The sequence below is a fragment of the Trachemys scripta genome, chromosome 1 (assembly GCF_013100865.1).
Source record: "Trachemys scripta elegans isolate TJP31775 chromosome 1, CAS_Tse_1.0, whole genome shotgun sequence".
Taxonomy (NCBI): domain Eukaryota; kingdom Metazoa; phylum Chordata; order Testudines; family Emydidae; genus Trachemys; species Trachemys scripta.
The window spans coordinates 324,574,491-324,590,178 of record NC_048298.1 but is presented as its reverse complement, the minus strand read 5'-3'; the positions used below and the strand labels follow the sequence as shown (position 1 = coordinate 324,590,178).

General features: G+C 42.1%; 1 protein-coding gene across 16 annotated transcripts in view; it reads right to left on the bottom strand.

The window, feature by feature from the left end:
* Window positions 1-291: 291 nt before the first annotated feature.
* PICALM (phosphatidylinositol binding clathrin assembly protein) overlaps window positions 292-15,688 on the bottom strand; it is a 118,537-nt gene continuing 103,140 nt past the window's right edge. For 10 of the 16 annotated variants that reach the window (XM_034759008.1, XM_034759010.1, XM_034759013.1 and 7 more), the window contains 2 exons: window positions 8,624-8,726; window positions 292-1,637 (listed from right to left, as the gene is read on the bottom strand). In XM_034759008.1, coding sequence (XP_034614899.1) covers window positions 8,634-8,726 — 93 coding nt within the window. In that variant the 3' untranslated portion in view covers window positions 292-1,637; window positions 8,624-8,633. Of the gene's footprint in view, window positions 1,641-8,623; window positions 8,730-15,688 lie in introns of all 16 variants that reach the window. The other 6 variants (XM_034759009.1, XM_034759022.1, XM_034759011.1 and 3 more) reach the window with 3 other exon arrangements.

The following is a 15,688-nucleotide window of genomic DNA, read 5'->3' as shown; positions in this document are numbered from 1 at the left end:
TTGCCTGCTATAAGCATTTTGAGAATGTTAGGGGACACCAGACACCAATGATTTCAAGTAATAGATCCAGCTCTTGGTGAGAGGCTGTATTCACTCACTTCAATAAAACTAAGGTGCTGCACCACCATGGGGAGAGGCTCAGTATCAAAATGTAGACAGATTCATATTGGTGCACTTCCTAGCATGTAATATGCATGTAATTAAATAGATTTGGTACTGTAAGTAAACAAAGCAATAATCCTTGCCCATTTTAAGAGGCAAAAAGAAAAGAAGTACCTCATACTTTCATACTGTAACAAAAGTTCTGTGGAAGCTGCATTTTATTTGAAAATCCACCCATTTTTGCTAACATACATTTTAATATTTTAAACAAAAATAGAATCTGCAGAGACAATGCAGCAAGTATGCTTCATTCATGTACAGAATTGCTTTCATATCATTGACTATCCTTCTGAAGGCCCCTTTCGACCCAAAAGTTACGATGTATTTACGCAAAGCACCGATCAACAGTGCTGCTTTAATTCTTCATTAACTAAATTCTTGCTAGTCATTTGTAAAGATGCTACTTCCCTTATTTATTTTTATTTTTTTTTTAAAGGTACATGATCATAAACATGGCACTAGCCAAATGAAAATCAAGGCTTTTTTCACATAATACCTCCTAGAGTTTTTAAAGAAAAGGAAAGTCTTAAAGTGAAAGCAATTCCTCACATTCATTCTGGAAAGGCCTTATGTCAAATGTAAAATAATGACATGCCAAGCACAAAGCAATAAAGTTCCTTCCCAATGCACTAATGCTGAATTAAAAATGTAGTGCTTCTCCTTGTCAGTTAACTGTTCCCTTGCAAAATCCTAGGCACAGAATTGACTATAAAGGATTAATGCATTTTATAACTTTCCTAATTCCCATACAGACTGAGAATTCATAAGATTCAGGCCTTTAAAATAGTTAGTGCTCTATATGTCAGCTGAAAAGCATTTTGAATCAAAATCATTATTGTGGATAAAAAAATCAGACATACTGTATACATCCATACTCATTTTCATAAGGAGTTTGATACAATATTAATGTTACTTAAATTGATAATCATAAATAAATACAAACAATACATAAGGAATGTCTACTGCAAACTGAATATATAATTTTTTTTTTAAAGAAAAGTTAATTTTCATTGCTGTGTCTACATTTGTGAGGACTGAAGAAAAGATAACTGCAGAAGTAAGAGTTAGGATCTGATCCCCCAAAGAAAATCTTGTTTTGAGTTATGATAAAGGACACTCATCTTCATTCCCCACAGCATTTCCAAATACAAATCTTACAATTTCAGAATAAGAGCTTCTCTTTGTATGTTACTGATTATGGATATTAATAGGAGTTGAAAGTACTGACGCATTAGTCACCAGAAAAGAACATCTTAAATCAGGGGAATTCTTGGCTTTATATCATGTATTGACACTTTCCTAAAGAGTCGTCCCAGTTTCCTTTGTGGGCCTTCATGATTTTCCTGCATCATTTTAAAGGAAGAGGAGTTAAAATACAGCAATTTGGATTTTGCTGGAAGTAGGGGGTTTGCTGTTGAGCACGTGTCTTTTGGGAGCTGTTCCTTTCTCATCTGGCGTGATTACATAAACTGTATCTGGAAAGACAAAAAACATTCCAAGTTAACTTTTCTCTACTCAGTATAATGAGACTTACTAAGAAATAAAGGTCTCTGATCCCTTAGTATGTGTTGGACATGGAAAGTCCTCCATATCCAGACTATCAGAAATAAAAGTTCCAAAGATGCTGATCAAAATAAAAATGTACAGCAAGAATGAAGCTGTATACAAGCCCTTGGGATTTCTTTCCAAGAACGCACTCTTCTGTAATGTTACTGTGCATTGGTTGCACTGTTTGTCCAAAAGATCAGAAAAAGGAAGTCGCCATCACAAAATTGTCACTGCCCAAGCATCGTAAGAAACTAATCTAGCACTAAGACATCAAAAGAAAAGCTCAATGTCCTATTTCTCTTTACTCTAGAAAGACAGCATTCGGTTTTCTCTAGGTTATGCACACTAAAATCAGTACTTTTAAAGGGTAATGTTTCCAAAGTAGTTTATATTTGCACACACATTTCATTATATATCTTTAAAAACATTTAAAGCAGACACATTAACATCACTGTTTATGCAAAAGAAAACTCCAATGCCATTTACTGTATAGAAACAGTTAGCAGGTGTAGTATCTATTTCTCCATAGTAGATAATAGTTCAGTTCTCTTATCATGGTGAGAATGGTCAATTAGATTGTATACCACAGATGGTAAATATTCATAAGAATTTTGTACGCCTGTTGCAAAAAGACACAGATCCACAAATTTTCCTACTGAAATAATTGCCAAGTGGTCTCCGCTCGATGAGCGCAATTGTCCCCCATTTTTCAGTCTGGAATTTGGGATGCATGCTGCCAGCAGTCTAGTAAAGAAGGAGCTCAAAACAGGGAGAATCATATTGTGTTTCCAATGGACAGAAGCAAAATTAATATTAATGGGCTTCAGCAAGCTTCGTAATGGCACTGCTTGAGCATAATTTCTGTGAATCACTGTTTTTGGAGTTACACTTCAGCCAAAACAACCTGAGGTTACTTACCTGTAACTGAATGTGCTTTGAGATGCGTGGTCCCCATCCGTATCCCACCGAGGGGTTATGTGCATGTGCCATGTGCCCAGAGTCAGAGCTTTTGAAAGTAGTACTGTTCGGCAGTCTGCACATGTGCCCTGTGTAGCCTTGTGGTCTCGCTCCAGGTGATAAAGGGTGCGGGGGGGTTGCTGGCATCTTTAGTTCCTTCTCTACTGCAGAGCTACTGACTCCGCAGCAGAGGGGAAGGAGGGTGGGTTTCAAATACAGATAGGGACCACACATCTCGAAGAACATTCAGTTACAGATAAGAAACCTTGTTTTCTTCTAGTGATGGTCCCTATTGTATTCCACTGAGGGTGATTAACAAGCAGTACTTATGTCAGAGGATGGTGCGAGGAGCCTGTGGAATGGACGACTGCTGCTCTGAACAAAGCATCTGTTGCAGAATCATTCACTAGAGCATAGCCCATCAAAAAAAGTGTGTACCGAACTCCATGTGACCACCTTACATATGTCTGCGAGGGGCACGTTGTGGAGTGTAACTGTAGTTGATGCTTGCACTCTCGTGGATTGGGCCCAAATCCTTTCAGGCGGAATTGATAGAAGTGCATAATGCACCGAGACCCACTTGAAAATTCTCTGGGTGGAAATGGCTTGGCCTTTCATTCTCTCCACTATGGCAACAAAAAACCTGGGAGATTTCTGAAAGGGCTTTGTTTGCTCAAAATAAAAAAACCAATGCCCTTCGAACATCTAACAAATGAAGCCTTCTTTCCTTGTTCAAGGCATGAGATTTGGGGAAGAAAGTAGGTAAAAGTGTATGTGTTGAGTGAGGTGGATTTGGGAAACCACTTTCAGAAGGAACTTGGGGTGCAATTGTAGAGAGACTTTGTCTTTATGAAAAGTGGTGAAGGGGGTTAGCCATCATGGCCCCCAGTTTGCTAACCCTCCTAGCCAATGAAAATGGCGACTTTCATGGAAAGGAGAGATAGCAAGCATAGGTTTGAAGATGGTGATCAGCAAGATGAGGACTAGTTAAGGTCCTTTTGGGGGCGATAGGTTGAATGGGACGGTATTTTCACAGGAGACCCTTCCTGAACTACACAGTTAAAGAGCGGGTAAAGATTGAATGACCGTCTACCAGCAGATGAAAGGTGCCTATGGCAGATGCACGGACTCTAATGGAACTGGCGGTCAGTCCTGAGTCCTTCAGATAAAGGAAATATTCCATGAGTAGTGGGATGCCCACTGCTTCAGGGACAAGGTCCTGTTTGGTAGCCCAGGAAGTGAAACATCCACTTGGCTTGATACAAGCGCCTTGTGGACTCCTTCCTGCTGCTTGAGAGGACATCTCGTACCGCCATAGAGCATTCCTGCACTAGTGGAGGTGTGCATTCAAAAACCAAGGCAAAAAGGTAAAGAGTGTGTGGGTGGGACTGTCTGAGTCTGCCACTGTGTTGAGTCAGCAGCTCTGGGAATGTTCAAAGTGTGATTGGAGGGTGCTTTGATATTCAGGAGGAGCAGATGCCACAATCAGCAAGGCCAGAATGGGGCTATCAGGATGGTTGTTGCCTTCTGCTGTCCGATCTTGTGGATCACTTGCGGTAAGGGGGGAGGAGGGGAAGGCATAATTCGTCTGGTCCAAGCAATTGAGGACTAGGGCATCCCTGTGATTGAATTCCAACTCCTCCTCTCCAACAATATTGGGTACATTTGGTATTGTTATGGGGTGCAAAAAGATCCCTCACCAGGGTTCCCCATTGGTCAAAGATGTCCATGATTACAGAGTCATGCAACTCCCATTCGTGGCTGGTTGCAAAGTTTCTGCTGAGAGCATCAGTAATCGCATTCTGGGTGCCAAATAGGTAGGCTGCTGTCAAAAGAATATGGTGCGTGATGTACCATACCCAAAGGTGTATAGCTTCTGCACACAGGGCTCGGATCTTGTTCCCCTTGTTTATGTAGAACACTGTGGTGGTGTTGTCTTGACATGACAAGAATGTGTTGGTTTCGGATGGTTGGCAGGAACGCCTGGCAAGCTTTGCGTAATGCCTGGAATTCCAATATGTTTATGTGCATCCTGGACTTTCATGCTGTCCAGGGGCCTTGTGTCATGCAATCGCTGATGTGGGAGCCCCAGCCTGTGACGGATGTGTCGTATGATTGTCATGGTGGGCAAGGATGGGAGGACGCTCATCCCTGATCAGACTTGTAGTGGGTTCATCTACCACTGGAGAGAGGAGAAATCTTCTGATGGCATGTGGAGCAGTGTGCATGTGGATTGATGCATGGGGGAGTAGACCTTTTGTAGCCAGAGCTGAAGGCAGTGCAGGTGTAGGCAAGCGAAGGGTGTGAGGTATATACAGGCTGCCATGTGAGGAGGATACCAAAGTGATTAATCCGTCCTTGTCTGGAATCTTTCCCTTGGTAGATAAGTTCAGGCAGAAGTCTTGTCTTACGAGAGCTCCTATGAACTCCAAGGATTGTGTAGGGTTTAAAGTTAATTTTTTGACGTTGACACTGACACCCGGGGAGGAGAGGAGTAGAAGCAGTTGGGATGTCGACTCCTGGGCTGCTTCTTTGTACAGTGTTGCTATCAGCCAGTCATCTAGAGAGGGAAAAACAAGGATCCCTTGACCTCTGAGATGGGCTGCCATTACCAAGAAAACTTTTGTGAATACTCGTGGGGCAGTTGTGAGTCCCAACAGTAGGACCCTGTATTGAAGATGCCAAATCCCCACCTTGAACCTCAGGAACATTCTAAGAGTTGGGAGTATATTGATATTTTGTATATCTATCAACCAGATGCCTTTTTTTAAGGAGGGAATTATTGTTGCAAGTGTGACCATACAAAATCTTGGTTTGGAAATTGAGCGGTTGAGGCGGAGATCCAATATCGGTCTTCACCCTCCAGTCTTTTTAGGGATTAAGAAGTAGCTTGAGTAGAACCCTGTTCCTTGAAAGGAGTCTGGGATTAGCTCCACAGCTCTCCTCTGCAGTAGGGAGTCTACCTCTAGTTGGAGGAGGTCATTGTGTGTGTGTTTCATGCATGCAGATCGAGGATCGCGGTGAGATGGAGGTGTCACTGTAAACTCTATGACATAGTTACTCTGGATAATATCTAGGACCCATTTGTCCACTGTTATGGTTTTCCATGCTGGCAGGAAGAGTTTGAGGCGTCCTCCAAAGGGAATAGATGAAATGGGCATTGGTGTATGGAGTGGTTGACAGCTAAGGCACTTAAATACCATTTATGTGATGTTTGGGTGTACTGCACTGATGGCTGGGCAATTGATGTAGGTTGACAGAACCTGTGGACCTTAGGGTGCTTTTGAGGCGGCTAATAGGTATATTGGTGGAATAGCTGTGTGGCCCTGTAATTATATGATTGGTGCAGGCGGTAGAATTTCCTCTTGGGTGTTTTTGTGTAGATGCCCAGATATCTTAGAGTGGCTCTATAGTCCTTCAGGGAGTGTAGGGTCTTGTCTGTCTTCTGATTGAAGAGGTGCGATTAGTCAAATGGGAGGTCTTCTATAGTGTTTTGCACCTTCCTGGGGAAGCCAGGAGTGTAACCAGGATTCCCTCCTCATGATGATCCTTGTTGCCAAGACATGGGAGGCTGTGTCTGTGGAGTCCACTGCTGAAGCATGGATCTGATGAGTAACTTGCCTTCCTCCAACACTGCCTGGAATTGATTGCGATCCTGTGGTGGTAGTTTGTCTGCAAACTCTGCCAATCGCCCATAGTTCATAAAATCATATTTGGCCATCAGGGCTAAGTAGTTTGAAATATGAAACTGGAGTCCGCCGAGAAGACCTTTCTGCCCATGAGGTCCATTCTCTTACCCGTTGTATTGGATGGGGTGGAGGCATTTTTTGAAATGTTCTGAGGCTGCCTGGATAACGAATGAGTTGGATGGTTAATGAGAAAACAGTAACTCTGACCCTTTGGTGGGGACACAGTATCTCTTTTCAGCCCCCTTTGGGCGGGTGGACACGTGGCTGGGGTGTGTCATACTTTGTGTACCAGTTGGAGGATGGCATCGTTGATTGGCAAGACCACTCTCGTCGGTACCGAAGATGTCAAGCAGGTGGCATTGACAGTCTTGTACCTCCGCTAAGGGAATCTGTAGAGTGTTAGCTATTTTCTGCAGCAATTCTTGGAACTGGTGATAGCCATCTGGTGGGGAGAACGGGATTGAAGAGGCGGCTGCATCCGGGGAAGATGAGGGATGCCTCTTCAGATCTATCAGTACTGTTTGAGTTGGGCTAATCAGTGCTGTCTTGGAGCACCTACTTGACAAGGATTGTGGTGGTGAAGTGGGGGAGTACTCCCGGATTGAGCGGGACTGTTTGGAGGGTGAATATTGTGGCCACGAACTCCAGTATGGCCAACCCAGTTGACCCTGCTGTTGTGTAGCCTGAGACAACGGTGCCAGAAACCAACTTTGCAGGTAAGGCAAGGTGGGGAATGTTGCCATTGGAATCTTCCAGTAGTCATGCTTCTGGAATGGGAGTGGTGGATTGTGTTGACCATCCGTTTCATCTGAATCAGAAGAGTCAGAAACCTCACCAAATGGTGGTGCAATCAGGACTGTCAGAATGGGAGTCAGCAGGAGCGTAACAGGTGAAGGGTCCCTTCGACTTGGTGACCAGATCGGAGGTCATGAACATCTAAGTCCCTTTGGTGCGAATAACTTGTGGGGATCCAGGGCAACTCTGAGTCTCCCAGGGGTCAATGGCATCCATTCCGCTGGAGGAATCAGTATTAGGCGGATGTGTCTGGAGATGGATGGTTCACGGGATGCTGGCAAAGTCGCCGCGTCTATGATCAGTACTGGTGGATCTGGTGATCAGGGTGGCCATTTCTTGTTCTTGTGACACTTGGAACACGTGGATCCTTCAGGGCTGGAACTCAAAGTTTTGGAGGAAGACTTACTGCCATGCTTACGTACTTGCTTCCTTTGTTCACGGCTGGGCCCCAGCATGAGGTTCTTAGCACTGGTACTGACAGAGCCTAACGGGGGTTCCGTGGCAGAGGAGGCACTCTTCGTCTGTTCAGGCCAATGTATGGGGGGGGCTCCGTGGCCAGGTTCTGATGTGAATCCTATGGCAGACTCCATAAGGTGTTTCCTAAGATGGAGAGTCCAGTTCTCCCAAATACAACAGGTAAGGAGAGGCAGATACTGCACCTGGACACGATGTGGGCTTCCCCCAAGGAGGGAAGAGGTAAAGTTTGCCAGGAAACCCTGCTGAAGCCGCGTCCCAACTCCTAAATCCGGTACGAAAGGAAGAATCGAACAGAAAACAAAAAGTAAATGCAGAACAACTAAGAAATCTAAACTACTAAGAGTACCAAGGATAGTTTTGAAAAGTGCATCACAAGGACAACGGAGGAGAAGTTCTGACTTGGACCATGCGGCGGTGTGAAGGAACTGGAGATGCTGGTGACACACCATGTCCTTTATCACCTCAAGCAAGACCACGAGTTGGCACAGGGCGCATATGCGGACCACCAAACAGTACTACTTTCAAAAGCTCTGACCCTGAGTGCATGGCGCATGCATATAACCCCTCAGTGGAATACAATAGGGACTATCACTCGAAGAAGAAACCACATTATTCAGGGTTTCCAGTCATATACTATAAAACTCCTTCAACAATAATGTGGGTTTAACATATATAATTAATGAACTGGCTCTGTAAGCTCCAAGAAAAAAATAAAGTTCTGCAAGGCTAGGGAGCTCCTGGCAAGTATCAAATGATTCTTCCTGGTTTTGCCCTAGAGTAGATGCAGTGAAGATATGTCATGTCTAACAGAGCAGCTAGCAGGAGTACACTAATCAGTTGGTACTTCCACAATGCCCCAGTGCGACACTAACTTGTTTAGTGTATTAATGAACATCACTACAGAACTATATATGTTTCCAAGAAAATAGAACTGTCTCTTTAAATGATCTTTCACTTTATAAAAACCACCATCTCCCCAGAATAGTGAGCAATACCTAAGTTGTTTTACAAGAAATCCTGGAGAGAGAGCTCTGCAAAGGGATCCTTTCCTGAGGCTCTGTGAGGACTCTGACTGGAAGGGCTGGATGCTGCAGACAGCTGGTAGAGAAGACGACAGAGAGAGGGAAAGAAAGAAAAAAGGTCTCAGCATGACAGAATATGAAAGCAGAAAATGTAATGAAAGGGGGAGGGATCTAAAAAAGGCATTCTGGACAGAAATGGATTATTAAAACCAGACATTTGGTTGCATGGGAAGCTGAAGACTAGTTCGCTGGTATGTGTAATGTGGAAACAAGCTGGGTGTTACCCTACTCTTGGTAAAGGGAACAATTCTGGGTGGAGTGTCAACCCAAGTTCACAATACTTCACACTTACATAGTGATTTTCTCCTTCAAATTACTTTACAAACATTAGGCCTAGTGACACCCACCCTGAAACGCAGGCTAATATTCTTCCCATTGTAGAGCTAGGCAAACCAAGGCAAAGAGATTACAAGGCTTGCTCATCGTCACAATAGGAATGTTAGCAGTGGGGTTAGAATTCAGGAATTCCCTATGCCCACGCAGAGCCACCACAGGGAAAGCAGTGGCATCTGGTTTTACAATCTACACATTGACCAACTGTATTTGTGGCTGTGAACGACATACTAGCAGCCTACATTTCATTAGAGCTCTGACCCTGTTCTAAACTCCAGTGCGAGTTTAACAGAATAGGGTTTAGTAATAGACTGTAGTATTAAGATTTCTATGTAGCCAAGGCCTAAATAGTAAATTGTACTATTTGACTACGTTGGTTTAGAAATCAGAATCAGTGCAAACCTCTTGCACAGTGGACGCTTATTTGGTTTCAAGTGTGTTTTAAAAATATCAATTAAGTTTATACCTTCCCGACATAAACTACGTCAATAGGGGCTCTCTCAAATTGAACCAAGTGTCCACTACCAAAGGGGATTGCGCCCATTTAACTAAATCAGTATCTAAGCCAATTTAATTAAATCTGCATCGTTTTTCTGCACAGATTAGACCAATGTTTTTAATAATTTAAAGGTACTTTTTAAAATGCTGGCTCTAAACTCTTGCTTAGAGGGGGGAGGGATAGCTCAGTAGAGGGAAGGGATAGCTCAGTGGTTTGAGCATTGGCCTGCTAAACCCAGGGTTGTGAGCTCAATCCTTGAGGGGGTCACTTAGGGATCTGGGGAAAAATCAGTACCTGGTACTTCTAGTGAAGGCAGGGGGCTGGATTCAATGACCTTTCAGGGTCCCTTCCAGGTCTATGAAATAGGTATATCTCCATATATATTCCCCTGTAGAAGCAGGAATTCTAGAACATCTCTTCTTACTGGAAAGGGCTAAGGACCTACAAGTTCTAGTAGCAGTAGTAACTAAAGTCTCTTTTCTGGATTCCCAGACTCTGACATTGTCAAGCAGTTAAATCCTTATTAGTTTTCAACTATAGCTTATATTTATCACAAACCCTCCTCTTTGCCAATGATGTGTATTATCTCCTTATATTCACTCCCCTGTAATGTGCACTTTTGTTGATATAAAGTGCTTGGGTCACTTACAACATAGGAAGATGGGAAATGCCACTCTAGATCAGACCAGTGGTCTACCTAGCCCAGAATCCTGTCTCCAATAGTGGTCAGTACCAACTGTTGCAGGGTAAGATGCAAAAATCCATAAAAGAAGGAAGTTGTGGAATAACTTGTCCACAAATAGAGTTGTTTCCTGAACCCCACTATTGGAAGTTGGTTTATGTCTCTTCCAAAACTCTTGGGCTTCTTAAAATCTTTACTATTAGAATTCTGGATAGTCTTGTCACCATACTAAAGTCTACTCCTTTTTTGAATCCTGCTAAACTTTTGACAGTGATCTCATGGCAATGAGTTCCACAAGTTAGCTGTACATTGCCAGAATTCATTTTGCTTTTATGGTTTTAAATGTGTCATCTTTCAGTTTCATTGAATGTTCCCTTGTGCTTGATTATGAGAAAGGGTGAACAGTAGTCCTGATCTCCCTTCTCTATATGATTCATTATTTTGTTTAATTATCATGCCCCCTCTTCTTCTCTAAACAATCAATTTTTTCACTCTGTTACTCTAGTGTTTCCATGTCTAATTCTTATTGCCCATCTCTGTATGCTCCCCGTCCCACCCTCCATTACTGCAATATCCTTTTTGGAATGGGCTGACGAGAACTGAACATAGTAGTAAGTTCAGCTAAGGGAATACCATTGATTTACACAATGATGTAATATTTTCCACATCATTTTCCATCCCACTGTTTAATGTATCCTGATACTGTTGGCTTTTTTGACCATTGCTGCACATAATGATGTCTTCACTAAGCCGTCCACGATACCCAGATTTTCCCCCAAGTTTCAAAGCTAATTTAGAAACCAGTTAGCCATATGTAGTTCACACTATTCCTATGTGAATGACTTTGCATTTGTCAACATTGAGTTTCATATGCCATTGTTTTGTTCATTTGCTTAGAATCATAGGATATCAGGGTTGGAAGGGACCGAGGAGGTCATCTAGTCCAACCCCCTGCTCAAAGCAGGACCAATCCCCAACTAAATCATCCCAGCCAGGGTTTTGTCAAGCCTGACCTTAAAAACCTCTTTGTCCTTCTGATGTTACTGTTTTCGTCAGTCTTTACTCAATTAAATTGTGTCATCTGCAAGTTTTGCCACCATACTGTTCACCCTCTTTTCATTGTAAAATGTACTACACAACGTACTCCAGTCCTAACACAGAACCTTGAAGCATCCTGCTGTTTAACTTTTACCATGAGGAAAATTGATGATTCTTATTCTCTGCCTGTCTAAGGGTACGTCTTCACTACCTGCCGGATCGGAGGTAGTAATCGATCTATCGGGGATTGATTTATCATGTCTCATCTAGACACAATAAATTGGGTCCCGAACGTGCTCCCCGTCGACTCCGGAACTCCACCAGAGTGAGAGGCGGAAGCGGAGTCACGGGGGAGCCGTGGCCGTCGATCCCGCGCCATGAGGACGCAAAGTAAATCGATCTAAGATACGTCGACTTCAGCTGCGCTATTCTCGTAGCTGAAGTTGCGTAGCTTAGATTGACCCCCACCCCACCCCCCAGTGTAGACCAGCCCATAGAGGCAAAGTACTGACACCATGTAAGTTTCCTGGTACCTTTGCTCCTCCAAAAGTGTTGAACTTAAATTGTGTTACTATTAATGGCACAACTACAGCAACTTCTTGAACTGCTGTGTGTAACTCAGTGCTAAACTGTGACTAGCATCTCCTTTTAGTGCTTCTCAACTGTTTCAAAATGGCAAATCATTTGAAGTAAAAAATGTTCAAGCCTCCTCCCACCGCATTTACCATAAAACTGAGTTAAAAGAATATCAGTGTAACAAGCCTATATTATATCTGTGTGCTTGAGAGCTTGACAGAATACTTGCCTTTGAAAAGTAAACGTGTGCAGGGAGTAGGGGATTTTTCTTTAAATAATATTTTCAACGCTTGAAGATAATGATTTGAGAAACACTGGTTTAAAGGGCAAAGAAACTAACTCCAAATCTTGTCCAGTTTAATTAGTTTCTATGCAAATCACTGAAGTCCCCAATTATTACATTTTACCAGGTCTAGTTAGATGGTCAATATATATTGGTTGCACTGACCCTCCAGGGCATTGGTATGCATCATGTCTAATTTCTAGGATTTTTACTGGCAGCAACTTTGATGGAAGTGGCCAGAGACAAGAGAAGTGCAGTTGGTACTTGGAATTAAAAAAAGCGCTCGACTATAAAAAAAACAACCTAGCTGGAGACAGTGCAATGCCATATAAATATCTGATGGGTTTTGCTACTTAACTGTAGCTGAAGCAGACCTTTCATGTTTCTACTAAGACTCAGATGGACCTATCTGCTTCCCTTTTTATAGCTATATGTTGTATATGTTGGGGTCATCCAAGTTACTGCAAATGCACTATCTTGACTCCTGGCAAATACACAGTAGTCTGATACTAAGGAGACACGAACACAGTCAGGCTCTTGTATACTTTTTTTTGTGCAGAAGGTTTTCTGAGCAGTGTGGTGGCACATTACATGGAAGATTATAATGCTGATTCCGCAATGTTTTGTACTGTACAGTTTATACCATCATATACACTACTTGGTTATTTAAAGTGACATGCACAGATTTTTAAGAAGTCAGGCTTGGCTTGTGCCTTTTTACTACTGTTTGAAGAATAAAGGCGATCTGAAAGGTTTAAATAAAAACAAAAATCTTTCCCTTTTTATTCTTCTGCTTTTCTTATAGGCAACAGGAATATCAAGTCTGGTCTTCCCAGGTTTTGCTACAATACTGTGTAGTGAATCTTCTCACTCCTTACCTTCAAGAGAAGGGGAGTTCAATTTTTAACCAAGATATCCTGGCTCCAATGTGTTCATTAGTCAATGAAGCTTAATAGGTATAAAACTAACTAATAAAACAGTCTAAAACAGTCTAAGTAAAAATTACTTTCTTGCTCAATTACTCAGCTTACATTGTTTTGACTTATGTCAGACTTTCATCACTTCTCCAGTCACCAGAATCTTTCAGGGAATATTAATTATAATTTTCTAAAGTAAACTGGGGGAAAAATGTTTTGGGGAGAATAGGTCCCGTCCCTCCCATGGAAGGCACTTTTAAGAGCAAATAATTCTAAACCCTAACATTTGGCTTGTTTGCTATTTCATCTAATGGTAAGATCAGTACTATTATCTAATTAAAAACTGAAATATTTTTGTTAACGGGCCAATAATTAGCTAGGCATATTGCCCAAACCATTCATTAATGAATGGCCATATGGTGACTACTTTGAAGCAGTTTTCCAAGGGCTGTATAGAAGGTAAAAGCCAAAATAGATATTTGGATTAGTGTGCTTTAAGGGAAGAGGAATGGAGGAAGGGAGAAAAGCTTGTGAAGAATGAACATACAAATGGACAGGGAAAGCAGGGAGCAAAGTGTTCAAGGTATTTGTCTAATACATCTTGTGACCAAAGGCAGTGGGCATCACCTTCATGGCACTGACTGTGGCCTAGTAAGCATCAACCAATAGCTTATTTTGCAACACAATAAATTGTTAACAAGCAATAAGCCTCACTTCAGAGCAATCCAATTGTGCAGCTCAACTAACAAAACCACTGCCAACCTATCACCAAAAAAAGATCTTATGAAAACTAAGCCCAAATATAGAAATGATCATTGAAACTCTAAATATACAATCTTTCTAGTGTAACAGACTATTATAGTCAAACTCAGGAATTATTTAAATATCTACAGCCAACACTGTCCCTATTTAGCATGGTGAAGAGGCCCCCACAACAAGCCTTTGTTTTCCTTCTAAGATCTTATTGATCTCAGACTTATTTAAAACTCAGCAACTGCAAACAGATGTGATTGGGCCAGTGTCAGACTTTCTTTAGTTGCACAGTAAATGCCTAACAAAAGGATGTGTTTCCAGTAAAATCAATAGTTTCTGAAGGAACTGCAACTCCTAATGTTTTGTCTATATGACCCCAACACACAAAAATGTAAATAAAAATTTTCATGCCAAACCTGTGCCTCTTCACACATTAAGTATTCTCAAACTAGGGTGAGGTCCATCTTTCTGCATTGGTTTTATCATCCTACCTGCTGAGGTTTTGGGGGAAAAAAGTCATTAAAAAGGTAATGGGGTCAGTTAGACCCTTCAATGTTAATCACTGGGGAAAATGAAAGTACTACACTTCCAAGGGGGGAGGGATAGAGCTCAGTGGTTTGAGCATTGGCCTGTTAAACCTAGGGTTGTGAGTTCAATCCTTGAGGGGGTCACTTGGGGATCTGGGGCAAAATCAGTACTTGGTCCTGCTAGTGAAGGCAGGGGGCTGGACTTGATGACCTTTCAAGGTCCCTTCCAGTTCTAGGAGATGGGATATCTCCATTAATTATTTAATTATAAGGTCTTCAGGGATCTCTTGGACCCCAAACATACAAAAATTTAAGTAAAACATGATAAGCAAACCAGTGCCTTTTATTTCTTTAAGTATTCTCAAAGCATGATGAGAACAACTGTTAGCACTGGTTTTGTCTGTATACCTGTTGTGGTTTTAGCATAGCAAAAAGAAGTCACAAAAGGTTATTGGGGTCAGTTAGACCTCAAATTAATTATGCAGGTATTCCAGCATCAGTTTGTTTTTATTTTGAGGCAGCAGTTATGATACGAGTACATGAATCTTTCAGCATTGTTTTTCCCATAGTTTCAGTGGTTTTTGTTTTTCAAAAAAAATGCCACAAAAGGGTCTTGGGGATTTGCAATAACGCAGATAACAGCTGCCTCACATATTATCACGTATTATCACAATAGTCTGCAGAAGAGACCATCAAACTGATTTTCTGGGACACCTATGCTTGCTAGGATGAGTTTTCTGGGGAAGCCACAATTGTCAATACATTTTTTTGGCAAATCCACATTTGGCAGATGCTGTTGCTGGGACAAAGATTCACCACTGCATTGCACATGCACATTGCATGTCTGAATGCACATAGACTTTGGATTTTGCTGAATCTCACGTGGCATAACAAATCTTTGAGTAAGACCTGGCTGTTTCCCAGGGACCTGGGTATAGAAATGGTGCAGACCTTGGTGCAGGAGAGAATCACTGCAGCCTTGCCTCAGGGATCTAGGGAAGAAGTGTCTAGTGTGCTGGTCACTGACCCAGAGCCTGAAAACCGAGAAAGTTGTTACATCTGTTCCAGAGAAGGAGACAGAAAAACACATCAAAAATGCAATCTGTCAAAAACATCCTGGGGTCAGTTAAACCCAACAAACGCTGTGTAGTATGCTTCTGAATCTATCCAAGTTTTAACTTGTTCATAGTTTTATAGTTCACTGGTTATAAAAAAGTCAGTTTTAAATGCATCCATGTGTCCCCCGTCCCCCCCAATTCTGACATACTGTGGGTCTCCAAGACCCCAAATCAGAAATAGCTGGGTGATTTTTAGTCCAATATGAGGGTTAAAGGAAACCTACAAGTCACCAGATTAAGCATACTGCCCAC